This window comes from Mesocricetus auratus, unplaced genomic scaffold (assembly GCF_017639785.1).
Source record: "Mesocricetus auratus isolate SY011 unplaced genomic scaffold, BCM_Maur_2.0 Super-Scaffold_100026, whole genome shotgun sequence".
NCBI lineage: Eukaryota > Metazoa > Chordata > Mammalia > Rodentia > Cricetidae > Mesocricetus > Mesocricetus auratus.
In genome coordinates this window covers 26108052-26122851 of record NW_024429207.1, presented here as the reverse complement: position 1 = coordinate 26122851, position 14800 = coordinate 26108052, and the positions used below count along the sequence as shown (strand labels likewise).

Genomic DNA, 14800 nt, shown 5'->3' with positions numbered 1-14800 from the left:
GAACCAACTCAAATGTTCATCAGTGAAGAATGTTATGGTATGGCGCTGGAGAGTTGGCCCCGAGATTAAGAGCCCTGGCTGCTCTGGCAGAGAAATCCAAGTTCCATTCCCAGCACCCACATGGTGGCTCACCAACAGTCTCTTCAGTTCTAAGGAACCCAACACTCACTTCTGGCCTCCATAGGCATTAGGCACACAGTGATGCACACACACACACACACACACACACACACACACACACACACACACACACACACACACACACACACTCTCTAAACATAAATGAGACTTAAAAAAAAAAAACGGTCCTACCACCTAGTGAAGGAATTAGATAGACTAAGCTATGAGTTCTGACTTGGAAAATGGCTCTAATATGTTACTAAGTTAAAAAAGGAAATTTGTAGGCTATTTTGGTATATATCTCAAAGCAACAATGACAAAAGGGGACCAAACCATTTGGGGGTAGTTTCCAAAAGCACAAAGACAACACAAGGACATGCAACAATCTTCAGCCAGAGCCCATAAAGGAGTGGGAAGGAGAGAAACTCACACGTTTACAGATGGGAATACAGATCACAAAATACACATACCATACTGTATTGTTTCTTAGTTAAAAAACGATGGGAGCTGACCATGGCGGCACATGCCCCTTAGTCCCAGCGGAGGCAGGTGATCTCTGAGAGTTTGAGTTCCAGGACAGTCAAAGACATACAGTGAGATCTCATCTTTTAAAAGGAGGAGGGAGGGGCATACCCTTTGCCGGGGGAAATTCTAAAATGTGTTATTAGACTTCAGGACCGAGGGGAAAAAGAAGGAAGCCACAAAAGCGCTCGAAGGGAAACCTGGAAGAATAATGTCTCTCTCTACAATAGGGTAGACTCAACACTGCAACAGGGGCCCAGGAACTGCAAATAAACTGACGGCACTCCTACCACAGTTCAAGATGTTTTCCTGGGTAGGGGCATGGTGGCATATGCCATGAAGTTGAGGACCGGTGAGGCTGGGGCAAGCTCAAGGTTGGACTCAACTATACAGGGAGACCCTGACACGTTTCTGCAATCAGAACACACTACAAGACTACATGACAGAGCTCTCTGTCCAGGATGTACCAAGTCTGGGTTCAATCCCAGAACCTAAAAACAAACAAATACAAAAAAATGAAACCCTGCACCACCCTCATAAACAGGGCCAACACACACACACACACACACACACACACACACGCACGCACGCACGCACGCACGCACGCGCACACACACACACACACACAGAAGCTGGGAAAATGAATCACAATTACAGTGAAAGTTAGTGCCCCTAGTATATGACACACATTAAGTTACAATAGAAAGGGCAAATAACAGTCAGTCACAATAAAGTACTTACATGGATTACTGTTGAAATATATTTAGTTTTTTTTAAATATTTTATTTATTTATTGTGTATACAGCCTTCTGCCTACAGGCCAGCAGAGGGTACCAGATCTCATTCAAGGTGGTTGTGAGCCACCATGTGGTTGCTGGGAATTGAACTCAGGACCTCTGGAAAAACAGTCAGTGCTCTTAACCGCTGAGCCATCTCTCCAGCCCTCCATTTAGTTTTTACCAAGATAAATTTAAGATAAATAAAACTACTCTGAATATATCAATGCTGTGAATATAGTATTACATTTGAAGATAATCTAAGAGTGGAGCTTTTGGCAGGGAAAACAGACACTCCCATACGTCGTGGAGGGGACAAGTTGACGTATGTCTAATGAGGCCAGTTGGATGGTGTGTATGATTATCACAAGCACACATATTTGTTTGCTGGTCCCCAACTCCTCATCTTTTACCCTGAAGGCACAGAAGGGCAGTCCACAGCTCTACTCACTTCTGAACCGCCTAAATGGAGACCTTCCAACTATGACATGCCAGGGAGAGGGTCCTTGTGGGCAGCGAAAGATAAACCATGGGGTTAGCACGTATGTCTGAGGGAAAACACAGAATACCAACACTAATGACCTAAAAGTGACAGAGGGGATGTTGTGTGTACACATACACATCTTTTTACACTCTTGAATGCTTTAACCATGTAGAGAATTAAAATCACACACACACACACACACACACACACACACACACACACACAGAAAGGGGGGGGGCACACATGTACCCTGAAGTTGCAAGCAAGAATGCAGACAGCAAAAGGTGCAAGTATGTTACTTTGTATATTAAAAAAAGCAAACAAGAATGCAATGTAGGCCTGGCAGTGGTGGTGGTGGTGATGGTGCACACCTTTAATCTCAGCACTTGGGAGGCAGAGACAGATGGATCTCTGTGAGTTCCAGGCCTACCTGGTCTACTGAGAGTTCCAGGACAGCCTCAAAAGCTACAAAGAAACCTTGTCTCGAAAGAGTAAAAAAAAAAAAAAAATGCAATACAGATGGGGGGGGGCGCACGCCTTTAATCCCAGCACTCAGGAGGCAGAGGCAGCCGTATCTCTGTGAGTTTGAGGCCAACCTGGTCTACAAAGTGAGTTCCAGGACAGTCAGGACTGTTACACACAGAGAAACCCTGATTTGAAAATCACAAAAACAAGCAAACAAACACGAATGCAGATAGAAAATAAGTAGGTTACTTTGTAGCTAAAAAAGCAAACAAGAATGCAGATAGCAAAATAAGCATGTTACTTTGTAGGCAAAATAGTGTCTGCCTCCACCTGCAACAGTAAACAAGTGCAGGACACATTCACAAGCTCTTACCTGTCCAGCTTCTCCTCTGCGTGAATCTTCAGGGCCTGGTATCGCTGCTCTTCTTGCTTAACTCTAGCTAAGTAATCCTGCGCACATTTTTTCAAGGCTTCTTCATTCTATTCCAAAGTGAAAGTAAAAACAAATGTGCATGTCTCTTCGTTCTCTTGCACAGTATATCCCAAGGGTTGAGGTTCTTTTTTGTTGTTGTTGGTTTTGTTTAATGCATAGTCCATGGCAATGACAACAGGCTTGTGCCACCCCCACTAAAGAAAGCCTGTAGAGTTTCTCCATGTCCTAATTTGCATTGCTAGACAGGGCTTCAACTTCCGAATGTAGCTTGTTTCTTAAGCCCTATATTAGATAATTGGCCAGTGCCATCTTATCTATCTGTCTGTCTGTCTGTCTGTCTATCTATCTATCTATCTATCCATCCATCCATCCACTTTTAGTATTCGGTTTTCTAAGACAGGTCTCACTCTGCAGCCCAGACTGGCTTAGACTTTGCAATCCTTCTACCTCACTTTCTTGAATGTTAGTATTACAAGCCTGAACCTTTGGTCATACACAACACCATGTACAAAAAGCCCTGTGTTAGACCTGTAGGGAAAAGGGGCCAGTCAAAGAAACACCCTGAGCAGAGCCAAAGAAACACACTTTGGCCCTGCAACCAGAACCAAAGAAATGTACCCTGACCCTGAAACCAGTGCCAAAGAAACACACTTTGTCCCTGGAATCAAGAGTCAGTGGAAGAAATGCACCCCAGCCCTAAAATTGGAGCCAAAAGGCTAAAAAGGACCAGAGAAAGAAATACACTTTGGCCCTGAAACCAGAGCCAAATCTGATCCTAACCCTGTACAGAAAACTAACCAATCCCTGAGCAGGAGCTCTAGTCAATCTGAGCTCACCATTGAAATCTGACCAATCCCTACCCTGGAAAAACTTCCCCAGCCCTCCAAGAATCCCTATATAAACCCCTCGTATGTTCAGCTTGGCTTGTCCAGCTGCTTCCTTCAATAAACCCCTTTGGCCAGCTTTGGGTGAAGATCTTTCACCGTGGCAGCGGAACAGAGGCGACCCTGGGCAGAGCAGGGTGAGCAGAGCTGTAACCCTTGTGCTAGGGGAAACCTTCCCTTGTTACACTCTGCTCTCCACTCTCCTGGAGCAGAACTGAACTGTAGCAACTTCGCCTGGGAAACCTTCTGCCGGAGCAAAACTGCTACACTGGGTAAATATCCCCAGCTGGAAGACCCTCTCCTGCCCGAGCAGAGCAGACACAAAGGGGTAGCCTTTCCCTGAGGCAGGGCTATAAGCAGCTAAGCTTACTGCAACCTGTGGTAGTCTTTGGCTCCGGAGCTCCAGGATACCTTTCCTCTGAGCTGTGTAACAGTATTCTGTGACTCCCGAGTACCAGAATACCTGTCCCATCCAATCCTCCCGAAACGCTTACAAGACATACCAAGAAAAGAAGTCTACGATACCTTTGACAGTACACACATGAATGATTAACAGGATACAACTGAATGATCGACCCCACTCATTTCTCCTGTAGTACACAGGTTGGCCTTTGCTCAGTGAACTACGATCTCTTCTACTTTGACTAATCTCTTCTACTTTGACTAATCTCAAAAAGCAAATGATCAAGAAGGAGGAGGCCAGCAAGCCTCAGCCCCACATACAAGGCTGCCCACCACTGACAGGAGTGACTACCTGTTGGTAAGAAACCACACCACCACCCAGGAGACAGAGAGAAAGGAACCCTACCTTCTTGAACCCTTCAAGCACGCCTTTCAGGTTTTCGTATCTCCTGAAGAGATCAGAAAGGGACCTTTCCACAGAGTTGAGGTCAGCCAGGGCCTGCTCCTTCTCCATCGTCAGCTGCTGGAAACTCTTCTGAGAGGTCATGCTCGTCCTCTGCTCGTCTTCTGAGAACCACAAGTCAAAGGGGACAAAGAGAAGGCTGACTTTGGGTGAGCCAAGGAAGGAACGTTCCTGGAAAGGGAATGTGGCCCAGGTGTCCCCACTCTCTAGAACTCATATTCTAGTGGGAAGATACACACTGAGGTGGGGACAGAGCTGGTAGTCACAGGGTAGTTAGCCTCGCAGAGGAGAGACCGGAGCGGGCACCCAGAAGGGACTGGGGACGGGAGCCACACAGAGCAGACAGCCAGGGCCAAGGCTAAGGTGGGAAGGCAGTTGGTGGTGTGGACAGTGGGGAAACCTTTTCATTACTTAAATGATAGAAGGTCAGAATAGATGCATGTCAGAGTCAAGCCTCAGAATGGCAACTAAACGAGGCTGTAAGTTCAATACGGACAATTGTCACTGTTACTCTATATGCTCTCTGTGCAGGTCTGATGGAAGGAATCAGAACTTGCAGTGAGGTAACACATCCATCAGACCAAGGACTCACAGGCACTTACACTCTATATAGGCCTGGCTGGCCCAGAACTTGCTTATGTAGACCAGACTGGGCATGAACTCGCAGAGATCTGCCTGACTCTGCCTTCTGCGTGTGGGGAGTGCTATGCATCTGGCCTGAAATAGCAAATGCTTGAGGAGATGGGAATGCTAGCTTTAATAGCTTCATCCCTGGCCACTGCATTCGTGTGCAAAGTACCACACTGCTCCCCACAGGATATACCATGGCATGCCACTTTTAAAAAGCCAGAGAGGAGGACTGGAGAGACGGCTGAGCAGCCAAGAGCATGCGTTGCTTTTGTGGAGCACCCAGGTTCAGTTCCTAGTGCCCACATTAGGCAGCCCACAACCACCGCTAATTCAAGTTTCAGATGATCTGAAATCCTCGTGTGCTGAACATAAACACATAAACCCGTGCAGGTACACACACACACACACACACACACACACACACACACACACACACGTTTATCTTTAGAAATAAATTAAGAGAAAGGCTTCAGGAAGCGAGCTATCTCCTCCGAGACTGATGTAACGATGAAGTGGGACGGCACAGAGGGGAATGGGCCCTTCCAGACACAGCACGGAGGGGAATGGGCCCTTCCAGACAGAATCTACCACAGCCTTGGCCTTGACTCCACAGATTCCAAAACTATAAAAACAAGTGTTTGTCTGTTGTTATGACAATCTGAACAGGCTCAGATAGGTTCTATGGCCCATGTTCAAAAAACAAACCAAAACAAACAAACAAACAAAACCTTTCTCCTTACCAATCATTTGGGCAATAGTCTTTTCATATTCAGTCACAATTTTCCTAAAAAGAAAAAAAAGTAATTTATTATAAACATAACAAACCTTGTTTTGTTATCAGAAGAAAGCAATGGAAACCATAAAAATACTGTCTGAGACAAATGAAGACATTTATAACAACACATATAAACCCCATCTTTGCTCTGCTCTGCTCCCTTCTTTGGTTTTTCTTACATACATAAGGTTCACTAACGGTCTGAAAGGTGAAATGTTCTTAGCAGAAGACAAAAAGGGAGAAAAGAAATGGGAAGAAACAGGCTTCTGCGTCCACTGCCTGGAACGGAGCCCTCGTCTCCCACAAGCTAAGCAAGCGCTCTACCTGCTGGGCTGCATCCTCAACTCCAAAACTTGTGTTTCATAAGCTGTCCTGGTCAGTTTTTCCTGCCAACTTGATTCAGCCAGAGTCACCCGGCAAGAGAGAGCCTCAGCTGAAGACCTGTCTTCATCACGCTGGCCCATGCCCTCCTCAGGAGTTTCTCGATTGCTGTGTGAGGCCCCAGCCACAGAGAACAGCACACCACCCCCAGCTGGTGACCTGGTTCTCTGAGAAGGCTAGCTGAGCCACCGGGCCACCATGGCTCCTGCCTCAGCTCCCCCTCTCCCTTCCCCTAGATGATGGCCACAACCTGGGAGTGTGAGCTAAAGCTCTTCTAAGTTGCTTTCCGCCATGGTGTTTTTCACAGCAACAGGAAGCCAGCTACAACATAACCCTTTCAGTGTTTTGTTAAAGCAACTGTCTTCTCTTTTTCCTACTTAAATATCGTGAGACAATCCCTTTTTTTTTTTTTTTTGCTGTTTCAAAAAGCTTTATTTTTACTTGGTCCAAGACTTGGGAGGGGCTCCAGGGCGGTTACAAAGCTGCCTAGTGGCTTGAGAGGTCGGGTGAAGGTCCTAAGGTTGGCTGGTGCAGAGCAGAGAGCCCCTTGGAAGGCGAGGCCTCCTAATCATGCTTGAGAGTGAGCCGCTCAAAGAGACACTCGCCCAGAGCCGGCTGGGCCACACCAGTCTGCGCTGGCTGGGGTGCGGCCGGCCTATGGATGTTGGTCAGGTGGTTGCCCATCTTCTTGAGGAGCTTCACCTCCTCATCCAGGAAGTGGCTTTCCAGGAAGTCACAGAGATGAGGATCGGTGCGACCAGAACCCAGGGAATGAAGATCCAAGAGGCCTGGTTCAGGTTCTTCTCCAGGGCCAAGGCAGCTTCCATGGCTTCCTGGGTTTTACCCCACTCATCTTGAGATGGTTTCTGCACATCCTGGAAGGGTGCGTGGCCACCTCGGTCGTTCTGAAACTTGAGGAGACGCTGGGCACCCTCGTGCTTCTCCTCTGCCAATCCGCGGAGGAAGTGGCCTACACCCTCCAGAGCCACGTCATCCCGATCAAAACAGCCCAGAGAGAGGAAGCCGGCAGGTGCAGGTTGACCAGGCGGTTCACGGCAGCTTCCACTTCGGTGGAGTAATTCTGACGGATCTGGGAGGCCATGGTTGATGCGCTGTGTGGAGCTAACCGCAAAGAGACGGTGCTGACTGGTCCTAGGGGCCGAGGGCGGCGAGGGGACGGTCCCAAAGGCTGAGAGAGGCTGAGAAGCGGCTGGAAGCTAAGGGAGTCCCCGGGTCTGTTCGTCCAAACACTGTTGAAGCAACACACAGATCCACGGGACCTCCGCAGCTGCCCGAGACAATCTTTTTAAGTTACAGGCGTTGTTCAGAGATCCTCCTATGAGACCCTCTCTGACTTCGCTCTTCCTGGCCCATCTACCTTTCTAAGCACTGCTCGCCTGTGATTCGGTTACAAGTTTTACCTTGTGTCCTACTCCACAAATACGCCACTTATTCGGAGATTCTGAAAATCAAGGCCCTTGAGGCAGCCTTTCACTCAGTGAAGTGTGGTTAGTCTGAACTACCCAGTGGGGGGCCATCTTCCCTGTGGTATCCCCAAGCTGGTCTCTGCATCCTTATGATGGCTACCGTAAGCTCACCAAAGGTGAGGTTGTTCCAAACCCAGCACTGGGCCTCCAACCAGGAAGTCCTCCAAAACCAAGTAACACGGGAGGACAAATTACAGTGGTCATGTTTAAAATATCTGGTCAGCACTCCAGTGCTCACTGGTGAGGTTTATGCTTTCTCTTCTTTGAATATATCAGTAAAATTTATTTTAAAAGATTTTATTTATATTTATTAATTTATTTATTTTGCATACAATGTTCTGCCTACATGTTTGCCTGCAGGCCAGAAGAGGGCACTAGACCTCATTATCCATGGTTGTGATCCACCATGTTGTTGCTGGGCTTGAACTCAGGACCCCTGGAAGAGCAGCCAATGCTGTTAGCCCCTGAGCGATTTCTCCAACCCATCAGTTAATTTTATTACTCTTTATTGCAAATGGATTTTTTTTCCCGAGACAGGGTTTCTGTTGCTTTGAAGTCTGTCCTAGAACTTGCTCTATAGACCAGGCTGACCTTGAACTCACAGAGATCCACCCACCTGCCTCTGCCCCCACCCAAGCGCTGGGATTAAAGGTGCAAATGGAGGGGGGGGTTGGGGAGAGGGCACGGGAAGAGGGGAGGGAATGGGAGAGGGACCTGGAACTGACTTGTGAAGCAACCTTGTTTCTTATCTAAATTTAAACTGGAAAATAAAAGAAAAAAAAAGGTGCAAATGGATATTTTTGAATAGATTTCTGTCATTCTCTTTAAAAGGCAAGAATTATATGAGTTCTATTTACATGCGGCATTGTAAATAACCCGCTAGACACTACTAACTCTGACTTCTTTCTTTTTTTTGAGATAGGGCCTTCCTACATCACACTGGCTATCCTAGAACTTGGTAAGTAAGCTAGGCTGGCCTCAAACTCAGCCATCACCTAGCTCTGCCTCAGTCTCTAGAGTACTAGGACTAAAGGTGTGCCGTCATGCCCAGACGGCACTGACATCCTTAATCTCAGATTGCTCAATGTGAGCAAAGCCCTCATGTTGTCAGCCACTGACTTTGTGACAAGAAAACACTGCTGACTAAACCAGCAATGCACAAAGGCAGCCACGCCCCACCCCAGCATCAGTCTAACCTCATCTCCAAGACTTCTTCTCGGGTCTCTTCGTACTTTTTCTTCCATTCGTTTGCTTCAATCTCTTTAGTGATTATCTAGATTATAATAGAGCTTTGTTTTACTTCATCAGTCTATTGGAAACTGAAAAATAACACGTGACCAAGTCTGACACAAGATATCCAGCTAACATTTAGGAATATAGTACATCTCAGTGTTGGTGTATAACGATCGTAAACATCTGGGAAAGCAGTCTCGCTCATCTGCACAGGGTGCTGTGATACAGCCACCTCCCTCACATTTCAGTGGTCCTTGCGACTCCTGGACATTTTTCTGTCTTTATTTTGAGAGAGAATACATCCACATCAGCTTTGAGCCTGTGATCCTCCTGCCTCAGCCACCCACGTGCCGGAATTAGTGCACTACCATACTGGGAGAGATGCACATTCCTTTCTGTAGCGATACCTCAGCACCTGCTAAGACCTGAGTCAGGATGAAGGGGCTCAGGGTGCACCCACAACAGGGCTCCAGCAGGCATCCGGCACCCTCCCTTCGCCACGCTCCTTAGGTCCCCTCTTCCTCCTAGCGGGTACGTATTCTGATTTGTGCTTATAAAGGATCTCAAGAATACAGAGATGGGGGGCTGGAGAGATGGCTCAGTGGTTAGGAGCCCTGACTGCTCTTCAAGGACCCAGGTTCAATTCCCAGCACCCACGTAGCAGCTCACATCTGTCTGTAACTCCAGTTCCAGGGGATCTGACGCCCTCACACAGACAAACCACCAATGAATGATTAAAAAAAAAAAAGACTATAGAAATGGGACTGAAGGGATGACTCTTGCAAAGGACCCGAATTCAGTTCCCAGCACCCGCATGGCAGCTCACAATTGTCTGTAAGTCCAGCTTGAGTGACTACGGACTCCTTTGTTATACACCTAAAATAAAGGAACCCAGGGGCTACCCTGTGTGCTTCTACTGACCAGACACAGCTTTCCTCTGATCTACTACGTGGTCACCTCAATGTCCTACCAATAACTCCGTATATTGGCCCCCTGAAAACCAGCGCCAATGCCCAAGTCTACTGGAACCCCTTCATGCGGGCCACACGAGCTACCATGAAGGGCAAGCTGCAGGCTGAGGTGAGGCGAGTCAGCAGAGACAGGGCCTCTGCAGACAGACAACTTTACCTCCTCTCTGATCAAAGTGAGCACAGCAGTCTTGTCGGCTTCGCTGAGGCAGATCCCATCCAGGGGGCTCTCACCCCCACAGGCCACAGACACGGGGGCCTTTTCCAAAGAGGACTCCAGCAGTCCCTGCAGACAGGGGTTGCATTTGACATGGTCAGTCTCCTCCAGCTTATCCCTGAATATCCTTCAACAACTTCCTCAACACAAAACAGATCAAACCCTTTAAAGATGTACTTGCAGAAGCAGCAGGAGAAGGTGGCAGCTTTAAACAAGCAATCTTGTTCAGCACTGTCTAAAGGAAGAGGTTCTGGTGACTACTGGGGTCCGCTTATTGAGGCACAGACAACATAAACCAGCTGTCTTCTTATGAGAGGGAAGAGTGTACTTGTCAAGTGGTCACTCATCAGAGAATCCCAGGCAGAAAAGAAACATCTCAATACCTCATTTTTCTGTTTTTTTGTTTTGTTTTTCTGGGAAAGTGTCCTATGCAAACAATTTTTCAAAAACAGTGAGAACCCTTCCACTCACATATGGATGCTTATATGTCTCCATTTAGCCATTTTGGCAAAATGATGCTAACATGTATTACTGACTTCCGTGCCTACGCAGGCAGGCAGGTGTAGCAAATCTACCTGGCCTTTGACCTTCAGCTTTCCAGCTCAGTGACTTGGAATCATCAAGGACTTGAGCTGCAGTGATGACCTCAAGTTCACTCCCTTATTAACCCTTATGCAAAGAGGTTGCATACAACATAAAACAATGAGCAGTTTAGCTTTGCAACTATACCTGCAGCTCCTGTCTGGTGGCCTCTGGGCTCCTAAAGAGACATATCTGGTTGGTATTTTGTTGTTCCCAAAGCTTTTTTTTTTTTTTTTAAAGAAGCAATTTCCACCCAGGAAAGTGAAGTTTTGTGTGTGTGTGAGACCTTTGGCTGGCCCTGGTTTCCACCGTGATTTCCAAGTATGAGCGAGCACACAACTGAAAAGCTACGGACTGGTAATCAGTCTGTTTCCCGGTGTCTGCTCTCTCCAAATGCTCAAAACACGTACGTAATTTTAGCATACATCTTTATAGACCTTAGCCTTGGGCCCAGTTTAGAAATTTATCTTTGGCTACAGAAAAGAGAAATTCCAATGCCACCACCTGGCAGTGCACATTCCCCGGAAGCACTTGGGGGAGGGGAGTCCAACCAGAGGACACTTGGGCAACCTCTACCAGGATTTCCCCCAAACCCCCACACCTCCTAGTACTAATTCCCTGTGTAATTTCATTTTAGATGAAGGCTGCTCTCAGTGATCATCCAGATATGGCAAAAGTCACTGTGGTAGTTTGAATGTATTGGCCCCATAAGCTCATAGGAAGTAGCACTATTAGGAGGTGTGGCCTTGTTAAAGTGGGCGGGGTCTTATCGGAGGAAGTATGTCAAGTGGAGATTTTTATATATGCTCAGGCCACGCCCAGTGAGACAGCACACTTCCTGCTGCCTGCAAGATGTAGGACTCTCAGCTACTTATCCAGCACCATGTCTGCCTGCACGCCGCCATGTCCCGCCATAACGATGATGGACTGAACTTCTGAAACTGTAAGCTAGCCAGCAGTTAAATGGCATCCTTTATAAAAGTTGCCATGGTGACAAGTTCGCCACAGAGTCTCTGGCTCCTACACATTAAGATGCTCTGTGTAAAGACCCATGATGCAAAGAATTGTTGTGTCTGCCAATAACCAGGTAAGATTGGAAGCAAATCCACCTTCAGGCAAGCCCAAAGATCAGCTCTGATCAATGGCTTAGTCAAGAAAGGCCCTGAATCAGGGGACCTGGCAAACCCCCTAAAGGTTCCTAAGGCACAGGAACAATGAATAATAAATGTTTCTTACTTTAGGCATTAAAGTTTGGATTCTAGAACTGTAAGCTCCCAAAAAACCTTTTCTTTTACAAGTTGCCTTGCTCGTGGTGTCCTATCACAGTGATGGAAAAGTAGTCAATACACTCGCTGTGTAATTCAGGACGATCCTGAACTTGGGGCCATATTCCTACCTTAGCCTCCCAAGCACCAGGATTTTAATAAGGTGTGAGTTACCATCCCAGCTTTGATTCTAACGCACACTTAACTCAATACACCCTAACCCCCATCTTATTAGGAGACAATCTAAGAAATCACTGAGACATTTACTAACACTCCCTTTTTGTGTGCTTAGTCTTCAAGCACTTTTACTGCTGAGCCAACTAGCCAGCCAGACACGTCTTCCTTCCCACATCACCCAATACTAACTAGAGTTCCCTTAATCAAATCAGTGTGGACTCTAAACAAACCCGCCATGTTTGGGAACTTACATGCCCAGCCGACTCCTCCTTCTCTGTCTTCTGGCACGCCTCCTTCTCTATGCCTGAAATAGAGAGAGCCGTTTTTTTTTTTATACTTATTCCCAAGCAATGGGTCCCTTTGTTCCCAGTGAAGGCTAGCCAAATCCAGTGTAGGTTTAGGACAAAAGGACACAGAACGTCAAGATTTCTAAGAGGTGTGCTGGCAAGCTCTTTCTTGAACTCTGGTGTTTAGAGTCAGCCACAGCTCGCAACCCTCAGGCCGAAGGCACAGCAGGTCTGCCCCCTTGTGTCCACTGGAAATTTAGCAGAATTGTAGTAAACAAGCAATTTCAGAAAGTGGAAACGACCACGGAATCCTACTTTATTCCTAAAGTACACATTTAAATTCTGGCTCAGGAGGACACTCTCAGTATAACTCATATAGCAGATTAAAATAGCCTTAAATCCAAGCCTGAAAACCAAGTTCATTATTGTCTAACTGGCTTCCTCAGGCCTATTTTTCTGGTATCAGGTGACACAATAGGGAGGTGGGGGGGGATGGACATGACTATATTCCCGAAGGAAATTTAAAATTCAGAAAAGCAAACAAAAAATAAAGTTGAAAATCTCCTTGTTGCTATATTTAAATACTATTTCATTCAATACGTACTTAAAACACTAATGTGAGTGTCACAACAGTTCTTCTAATCTGTTTCACGGTTAAACCACAATCTAATGTAAACCTCTCCTCTCTGCAAGCTGACCATCCCAGGCATCAGAAACAGTACAGAAATGACCACAAGGGGAGAGAGGTGGTGGTGGTGGGGGCAGTAACTTGTTCAGTTTGGACTTTCCACCTGCTTTCCTATTTTACATCCCAGCCACAGCCTCCCCAATGAGAGATCAACTCAGCACCTTGGAAGCTGCAGGAGTGGCCCCCTGTTCTCTGATGTAACCTGCAAAAGAATTCTCTCATCTCCCCCTGAAAACGGGTCCCAAGGGGCTCATCTGGGAAAGGTTTTCCCAGTGCCCAAAGAAGCATGTCCTCATCCTCAAAGACACAGAACACAGGCAAGCATGCCTTAAATTGGCTTCTCTGCTCTGCACTATGTTGTTCTGCTTCTATAGACACACTGCTGTGTGACTGTCCACAAAAACAAATTTCAGCTGGAGCTGGAGAGATGGCTCCGTGGTCACGGGAACACACTGCTCTCGCAGGACCCCGAGTTCAGATCCTAGCACCTATGTCACCAGGCTCACAATATCCTGTAACTCCAGCTCCAGGGGACCATGCACGTGCCCATACCACACACACACAATGAAAACAAATCTTTAAAAGGAAAACCATTTCTAAGTTAGGTGCGGCCTGAATGAGAACAGCTTCCCATTATTTGAGCGCTTGGTGCCCAGATGGGTAAGAACTGCTATTTGGGAAGGATTAGGAGGTTTGGTCTTCTTGGTGCGCCACCCCCACCCCACCTGGTGTTTGTTGTGTCAACACGCAAGCTCTCTGATTCTCCAGTGCCATGTCTGCTGGTTGCCATACTCACTGCCATGATGTCATGGACTCCAACCCTCTGGAATCATGAGCCCCAAATTCAATGCCAGAAAGCATTGAATTTGGGGCTCAGAAACAGAAAAGTAGCTAAGACAGAAACTGGTCTGAGGGGGTGGGCTCTTGCTGTGACAGACCTGACTATGTGGGGGGTCGGAGGAATGCAGAAGGCTCTGGAACTTCCAACTAGGAAGTGGTTGAACATTGTAAAGGGGGCTTAAATAGGCCGTCTTCGTAGGAGCTTGGAAAACAGTGCTGGGAGCAATGTGGCCTGCGGAGGCCCATCTCAAGAGGATTCAGAGGGAACAATAATAGTGCTGGCCTAGACCCGTTCTTGTGATTATTTATGCAAAGAACATGGTATGTTTGCCTTTCTTATAAAAAAATCTGCTTGAGGCTAAGGTGTTTCGGATTAATCTCACTGCCAGAGAAAATTTCAAGACAGCCTAATATCGATTATGACATGTGGTTACTAGCAACCCCTTCTTATGCAGATCTACAATGAAATAAGGGAAATTGAGGCAAAAAAGAAATATAAAATGTATAGTTGGGGAGAAAGAAAGCACAGGAAATTTAATGCTAGAGCCACGGCTGGTGCTGAAAGAGAGAAGGAAAAAAACGGAATAAAGGGAATGGTGCCTCAAGGTGAGGCCCAGCCAGCTAATGTGCAATCTGGGAAAAGAAAAGGCCTAAGGAATTATGTGTTCCTGGAAAGCACCAACAAATAAAGCGTATGCAATTCAAAGAGGGGGCAGGTGCC

General features: G+C 46.8%; 1 protein-coding gene and 1 pseudogene across 6 annotated transcripts in view; both read right to left on the bottom strand.

Moving 5' to 3' along the window:
- Tacc1 (transforming acidic coiled-coil containing protein 1) overlaps positions 1-14800 on the bottom strand; it is a 98705-nt gene that overhangs the window by 8474 nt on the left and 75431 nt on the right. For all 6 annotated transcript variants that reach the window (XM_040731853.1, XM_040731855.1, XM_040731852.1 and 3 more), the window contains 6 exons: positions 12516-12568; positions 10184-10309; positions 9019-9095; positions 5920-5963; positions 4493-4653; positions 2741-2847 (listed from right to left, as the gene is read on the bottom strand). In XM_040731853.1, coding sequence (XP_040587787.1) covers positions 2741-2847; positions 4493-4653; positions 5920-5963; positions 9019-9095; positions 10184-10309; positions 12516-12568 — 568 coding nt within the window. The remainder of the gene's footprint in view (positions 1-2740; positions 2848-4492; positions 4654-5919; positions 5964-9018; positions 9096-10183; positions 10310-12515; positions 12569-14800) is intronic.
- LOC106020840 lies at positions 5973-8439 on the bottom strand (annotated as a pseudogene).